This window comes from Carassius auratus, chromosome 40 (assembly GCF_003368295.1).
Source record: "Carassius auratus strain Wakin chromosome 40, ASM336829v1, whole genome shotgun sequence".
In the NCBI taxonomy this organism is placed as follows: domain Eukaryota; kingdom Metazoa; phylum Chordata; class Actinopteri; order Cypriniformes; family Cyprinidae; genus Carassius; species Carassius auratus.
The window spans coordinates 11,869,926-11,877,672 of NC_039282.1; the positions used below are offsets into that span (position 1 = coordinate 11,869,926).

At 36.8% G+C, this 7,747-nt stretch overlaps 1 protein-coding gene across 3 annotated transcripts; it reads right to left on the bottom strand.

The window, feature by feature from the left end:
* Window position 1: 1 nt before the first annotated feature.
* Window positions 2-6,875, bottom strand: LOC113058577 (glucose-6-phosphate exchanger SLC37A4-like). Of its 3 annotated transcripts, none has more exons than XM_026226604.1 (9): window positions 6,654-6,875; window positions 5,219-5,473; window positions 3,940-4,172; window positions 3,463-3,706; window positions 2,907-3,065; window positions 2,381-2,466; window positions 2,172-2,285; window positions 1,799-1,937; window positions 2-573 (listed from the first exon to the last, which is right to left on the bottom strand). In XM_026226604.1, the coding sequence occupies exons 2-9, from the start codon at window positions 5,364-5,366 to the stop codon at window positions 407-409; spliced, it is 1,290 nt and encodes a 429-aa protein (XP_026082389.1). In that variant the 5' UTR covers window positions 5,367-5,473; window positions 6,654-6,875; the 3' UTR covers window positions 2-406. The 3 variants fall into 3 exon arrangements, with proteins under 3 accessions (XP_026082389.1, XP_026082390.1, XP_026082388.1); XM_026226605.1 differs by having other exon boundaries at window positions 5,219-5,490; XM_026226603.1 differs by having other exon boundaries at window positions 6,546-6,875.
* Between the last annotated feature and the right edge of the window lie 872 nt (window positions 6,876-7,747).

The following is a 7,747-nucleotide window of genomic DNA, read 5'->3' on the forward strand; positions in this document are numbered from 1 at the left end:
ATTTCATCATACACATTTATTTGTAATACTTCAGATACATAGGCAGGACCAGTTAAAGCTCTAAAACAGATGAAAAATAAAAGAAATACATTTATTTGAATTGATTTAATAGCAATGATATGACAGTAGCACTGAAGAAATGGCTTTAACATGCCTTAACCAAGTTCTGTGAGTAAGTGATGAGAGAAGATTCAGAACAGTGTAAAATACTGGCATCCGTTTATAAAATAAACCGAATAAATGATGTGCAGAAAGTGACACAACATGGTATCCTCTTTCAAACGTTGCTTAAAATAGGAATAGATATCCACACTTAATCTAGATTTCCCCTTGTAGTTGTACCCTTTATACATACAGTACCTTAAAAACTAGTTAAAAGAGGTTAAAAATAATATTATAATCATGTTTAGTCTGCCTGCTTGGGTACACTTCCCATCTTGGTGCGGATATTCCGGAGCAGGAAGTATCCAACTGTGGTAACAGTACAGGTTATTTCTGCTACCCAGAATGCCGTGTTCCAGCCATAGTGCTTTGCAATGGTGCCGAATGGCAAGCCCGACAGGAAACCGCCAACTGCCAGCAAAACAAACACAAAAACACATTACTGTATTTTTCGGACTTTAAGTCGCACCTGAGTATAAGTCGCATCAATCCAAAAATACGTCATGATGAGGAAAAACACATATATAAGTCGCACTGGACTATAAGTCGCATTAATTTAGAACCAAGAGAAAACATTACCATCGACAGCTGCGAGAGGGCGCTCTATGCTGCTCACTGTAGACTATAGGAGCACTGAGCATAGACCGTAAAATAAATGGACACAGCGACCCCATTGGAACTCAATTGACACAAGTGAAGCCCATTTTTAGCGTTTATTAGCACTTCCGTTTCTGACGCGCAGACTCAAACGAAGCTTGACGACGTCAGCAACCTGTCTGACAGATGTAAATCTTCTAGTAGCTGTGTGTACAAACTGCCATCGTTAATCTTGTAGAGACGGCGAGCTTGAGCGGGGAGTTCTTTGTCATGAGTGAGCAGGAGTAAGTATTCTGATTAATTATTTTGTATAGTATTTTAAAATGTAACGCCAGTACGCCATATTAAGTTAATTGCCTGCGAGCTTCTCCTCCTGTCTGTACGGTAATGCGACAGAGAGTCGAGTGGTTATGACGCAATCGTTAGCCTATTTTTACAAAAACTGTTTCTACGGGGCCATAATGTAACATAGAAGGTAATGGAGCCTTTTATACATTGTCAGGTATCTTTAGAAATAAATAATGGACAAACGGAGTCTTTAAACGCCTCAGATGTAAAGTTATCCACTTTCAAAGTGACGCCAAAATAAATGGGAGTCAATGGGATGCCAATGCAAGTGAAGTTCTGCTACAAGATGGCAACACCCGGCCGACTTCAACTTCCGGTCGACTTCCTTGCCGCCTGTCAGCGTAGAGCGCCATCTGGTGGCTGTAAACGGTAATGTTTTGGTCAAATTCATTTTGATAAACAAGTCGCACATGAGTATAAGTCGCAGGACCAGCCAAACTATGAAAAAACTGCGACTTATAGTCCGGAAAATACGGTAGTATTCTTTGAAATGGACAAATGGTTATCGTGATATTACTGCAAATTTTATTTGAGAGGTCAAAACTTACTTGTAGAATAAATTTTGCAGCAAAAGCACCGGTATAGACATTTAATTAATCTAAATATAGCTTTATGAATTTTGCAGAAATTATACTGTAGGTTAGTACAGTTCCAGGGTGTCACTACTGCTGTAAATTGAGAAGATGATCACCATTTGCCATCAGACCCACGATGGCGTTAGAGGTCCCACAGTAGTTCGATGGAGCGCTTTCATTTGCCAGAACTCCAAACAAGGCAATCGCTCCATAGGAGGAAAAGCCAAAAACAGCACCCACCAAAAAAATCCAGACCTGTGTGTAAATTATAATATAACAATGTACATTATAGGTCCCATAAACCGTTTTCTTTCCTGTATTGACATGTTACCTATTGCAAGTTTGTGCAACACTTGTGTGCAGGTTTGTCTGTTTAAAAACAGCCAGTAGGGTTTAGTTTAATATCAAACCCAGTAATATAACTTGCAGGATGAATAGTCAGTATTTTATACTATGTATACTACAGTATGTGAGTGATCCTGAACTTACGTTTGAGCTGTGAGCTGTGACTGTAGTGCGGAAGAGGTACATGGAGACACACATCCCAGCCATCATGGAGAGCAAGAGCCCATGGCGAGGGCTACCATACAGACGCAGTCCATGCTGAAAATTAAAGCGCAATAATAATCATTTTTAATATGTTTATTCAGCAAAAACAACTATTTTCATATAAATGGATATAGATGGTATAGACTCACCTTTGCCACAGCTCTGTCTGACAGAAATCCTGAGGCTAAACTACCCAGGAGTCCCCCAATCTCCAGGGCACTCATAAAGGAACTTCCTGTTCAATTCAACAACAATAAATATCTTAGTTAGTCCATAACCTAAAACGTCTCATCCCACACTTAGCAGACTATTTCTAAAAGAAGCCTATCTATACTTTATTGTGCAATGCTAGAGTAAGCTAGCTTCTGTGAATATGCAAAACTTAGATTCATTAGCTGCTATAGGTAGAAAACTAAAGAATAACTGTTAACAAACTAAACAATACATTTATTTGCACTACAAACCAGTGTTTATGATTATGATCAACTAAAATAAATATGATAAGACACACCAGTTTACGATATCAAGCAGCGTAACAGGATGTTGTTGTACAGCTAATGCAGATGACCATGGAAGCCTTGCACATTCAAGTTAAATATGGATGCACACGCAACATTAAAAATAAGGTGGACACTGAAAACGTAAAAACTAAATACATTAGACAACACACAGTACCCATGAGTGCTGACTGGCCCTTGTCCTGGATCAGGAAAAGCTGCCCCCAGTCAGTGTAAGCGGTCTTCACCCCAAACACCACCAGGTATGCCAATGACAAAACCCAAAGATATGGAGAAAAGACAAACTCTTTGAAGGTGCTTTCATTTTTGCTGGTGCCTGGAATTAGGGGGTAGATATGAGATGGATCAAAAGTAACAACTGTTCTTGGAGGACAATAGTATAACATAAGTGACCTTCGACAGAAAAAAATAAAACATGAATTAACACACAGACCTAAAACACACCCCTTTAAAATCTGTTTTGGTCCAATAGTTTATTAAATCATCTTTCATCTAATGCACATTTTCAAAACATCATAGAACAGTAATGACCTATACAAGCAAAACTAGCAATAGTGAACAACTAATTATGGAAAATGAAGACAACATGAAACCACATTCACTGCCAGTTTTAATTCCTTAATGTGCTGTGTTTCCTACTGAAGCAGGTAATTCAGTGGAATTGGTTATACTCATTAAATACATCTGCATGTGCCTTGTGAAGTCTTTTGTACCTCCTTTGACTTTATTTGCACCAGCTTCAATATTTGGCAGGCCAACTTCACTGGGCTCATTTCGGATTAAGAGCAGACAGAAGATGGACATGACCACACAAGTCAGGCCGGAGATGGACAGCGTGAACCTCCAGCTGTAGCTTTGGGCCATCAGTGTGGCGATTATGGGCCCGAGACCCCCAGCCAAATTCATACTACAGGACATCAATGACCACCAAGTCCCAAACTGAGATGGCTCAAACCACTATTTAAACAAATGATTCAGTTAATTTAATATGTACTGAAGGTAATGCACCTAAAATTTCTGCAATTTATACAATACCATTCAAACGTTTGGTGTTAGCATATTACATTAAAATTTAATTAATTTTCAATTTTTATCCAAAGCTACAGTACTTACAGTGCAAATATATACATATATATATATATATTTGTATGTACAATGCAAATCCATGGATTACAGGACCAGATCCATACCTTGCGTAGTAGTTTTGCACATGGTGGCCATCCTAGACCTTGACTTAGTCCGTTCAGAAACCACAGGCCGGAGAACACCGCCACCGACGAGGACTGAGAGAAAACCACATTGATGCCACCAACCAGAAACAGCCCAACAGAGAAAAGCCACCGTGCGCTCATCTGATCGGACAGCACACCGCTTATGAACTTGCTAATGGCGTAGGCCAGTGATTGGCTGCTAGTGATAAGACCTGCAGTGCACAAAGACGAAATAAACACTGATTAGACAACTTCTGTTCAGTGAAAAAGACTGGTTTAGCCCAAGAAGCAAAGAATTGTATTAACTTATATGTATTAAATGAATGATAATTGAATATGGCATAACAGGGTGGAAGAAAGGCCTTAAATTGGGAATACGTAGCTACGTTTTTAAGCTGTATATATTTTATATTTTATGCTTAGTAATGGGTAACATATTTTAAAAAACTAAACTAAACATCACTTGCGTATTCAACCCACTAGACTATTACAGCCTCTACAGTCTCACAGGGTGGAACATGACAACAAATATAAAACATCAACTAGTGATCTGTAGATCCACAATGAGATGTTATATTTAAAAAATAATTTTTTTTTTTTTTTTTTTTATTAAATTTGTGTTAGGTAATGTCACATAACAGGGTGGAAAGTGTATGAGTATATGGTAATAAAGCATAAAAAAAGTTCAAAGTAAAAAACAGTATTAAGTCATGAGCTGTTTTATAGTTGAATTATTCAAATTAGCATGTCACATCAGAGGAAGTGATGTCAGTGTGCTAGTTTAATGTTTTACACCTGCAACAAGAACACATTTCGTTCAGGTTGAGGTCGGTAAGATACATTTTCAAAAACATTTCTGCTGAATTGTTGGAAGAATGCAAAGTTTAAAAAAAAACAGCATTTGAAATTGAGGTTTTGTAACAATATAAATTAATGGTGTTTAATACTGTTGAGATTTACCAACCATTTTTCAAAACTCAACAGATTTTTGTAAAATTAACAACATCTTTATAATAGAATTTTATCATATTTATGTAATATTTATGCATTAATTTGATCTTCTTCACACAAGTTTGAGTCAAGAGTGATTTATGATAGAAAAGGGAGAATTACACAATGTCTTAGTGCCTTCTGTCTGTGTCTGTCTCATCTTCATTTACTGTAATTCAATTGAATGCATGTGTGAAAGGTTATAAAATGTGTGGCCACATGACAGAGAGGAAAGACAGAGCACAGGCTCCTCGTTGCACACGCTCACCTAGATCATCCTTATCCAGTGTGATCTCCTGCATTACAGAGGGCATCACAAAAGAAAACGTCTTCCTGTTAAAATAATACAGTGTGTAGCCCACAAACATGGCCAGGAATATCGTAGCTCGGTAATAGCCATATCCACTCTTCGCCATGGCTGGCACAACTTTAAAACGATAAGGAAGGAACCGTAAAGGTCTTCGTCAGCTCGACACAGGAGTTTCCAGCAGCATCCGAGGGCTATGAACTCAAATGTGAGGATCTGTGAAACATGAAGAGCTGGTGAGGGCAGGGGAAAGAGCTGTAATCAACGGCAGGGTTAATGGTCAACCTTGCAGAGATGATCCACCCTTTAAAACATTACTCCCTTTCTAACTACAAATCTTCATCAGATGTTAACCAAAAACAAAACTTTCAGACAACTATAGGTGCAGTCACATTCAACATTTTGATGAGGTTTTGTGAGCAAAATAGTCTGTTGAATTTTTAACAGTGTAGTGATGTAGCAGTGTTATTTTAGTATCAATATACAAGTTAAAATTTATGAGTTCTTTATAACTTTTTAGAAGTCAATATATTGTATGGAAATTCCAAAGGCATGTGAACACTCCAAAATTGCCCGTCTGTCATAAAATGCTGCATTTCAGCGCATTAACACAAAACCTAGTACGGGTCATTTGTTATTGCTTAGCATAATGTGTTGAAGCTATCCGAGAAGTTTTGGGAACACATAAATTGATATTAGCCCCGCCCCTTTTCAGCACTCTTCCGGTTGTATTTCAGCTTAAATTTATGAATGAATTGACATTTTAAAATCTCCCCAGTTTACTGTCATTTATGACATCCCCTGTGAACATTATGCACATGATAACTGTACAATAAGTAAATCTATATTACTCTTCAACACTGATCCTGTTACAAAATTGTAAAGATGCACTTGTTTGCAAGTTATTTTGAGTTAACATTACGAGTGTCTGCTTTTTTATAATTCATTTGGTAATAAAAAATAACAACCAATTATTTCATGGTCATATTAGCTGCTCCAATTTTAATTTGAAACCCCGCTTTTTGATCTCATACTCGCACCGAATCGTTAGCTATATCTCAAACGTTCAACCTAAAATCATATAGGGACTGTGTGGTAAATCAAATATTTATCTTGTATATGGCCACATTATGGATATATGATATGTTTTGTGTTTGTCATCCACAGACCTGACTGTTGCACACCATTGTACGAGTATTTCTCGTCCTACTAAAAGTTTAAAGTTTGGAAACGCAACTACTACAGCTCGCAAACAATCAGTAAAACAATCATCCATTATCTAACTTACAAGTCTCGCTGGCCTTCCTTTAAGGTATGAGATGTCGAAGGCGTCAAGTGAGATTTATAAAATGTCATAACAGAAACAAGTTAATGATGAAAACAACAGCATGCCTACTTCCGTGAGCAAGAGGTTGACTTTCGGATGTTTGTTCCAGCAAGAGAACAGTTTTCATTAACCCTTTATCCACGACCAAATCATGTAGATGCGACACACGGTCCTCGGTAATTGTTCATGTTATATTATTTATTTGTCTATGTTATAATCATATATTTGTGGATCTCGTGTAGATGCTGTGAATGTAAAATCCCGAAATACTGGCCAAACTAGTAATTCAGCCAATCGCTGCCACCTACCGGACGAGATTTATTAGAACAGTGCCGTAGAGGATTAAACCATGAAGGCTTGTTGTTTTGTATCTCTAAAGGATGACCAGAAGCTGCATCTGAACTGGTTTTGTTACATGAAATTGTGCATTTACAAACACTGTTTGATCATGGACAGAGAGGAATAAATGCATTTACAACTGCAGAAATATTGTACTGTTATGCAGTTGTTTAAAAAAAGTTATATCGTCTGAAATGTCATATAAGATTATTCACATTCATTTATATATTGAAATATTGCATTATGAATAGTTCATTAATTTAAAGAAAATAATACTTTTATAGGCAAGGATGCATTGCATTAATTAATCAAACGTGTCAGTAAATACAATTATAATGTTACAAGTATTTTATTTACAAATAAATTACATTTATTCATCATGAATCCTGAAAAAACACTAATTCAATAACTGATGAATGAGTTAGTGAGTCATCATTCACTCAACTGAATAAGTTCAACACAATAATTCATTCAGGCACAACAGTTGTTTCAACTTTGGTGTTTTGTGTGTGTGTTTGTGTGAAGCAAAAAAGTTTTAATAATCATTCTAATTCCATGAGAATACAGAAGTTGCTGTAACAATAACAACACAGAAGACTGATATTGTTGGAATCATTTTTAGAATAGCTTTTTTTCAGCTGATAAAAAAACATTGAAAGCTAAACAAATGGCACCTGACCAAAAGCTCTGATATTTAATGCACATTCAATCCAACAACAATAACCATAGTGTCCACTAACGGTGATAATATTCTCTTTATTATAATCTCATTCTTTACTTTTGTCATCTGCCACTTTAAATGGTCACTAATTTGATGTGGAAAC

Coding starts and splice junctions, on each gene's coding strand:
- LOC113058577 (XM_026226604.1), bottom strand. CDS start 5,366: ATGGCGAAGAGTGGATATGGCTATTACCGAGCTACGATATTCCTGGCC. Junction 2,286..2,380: donor CAGACAGAGCTGTGGCAAAG/GTGAGTCTATAC, acceptor TTTAATTTTCAG/CATGGACTGCGTCTGTATGG. Junction 574..1,798: donor CGTGGGTCTGATGGCAAATG/GTGATCATCTTC, acceptor TTTTGCTGGCAG/TTGGCGGTTTCCTGTCGGGC.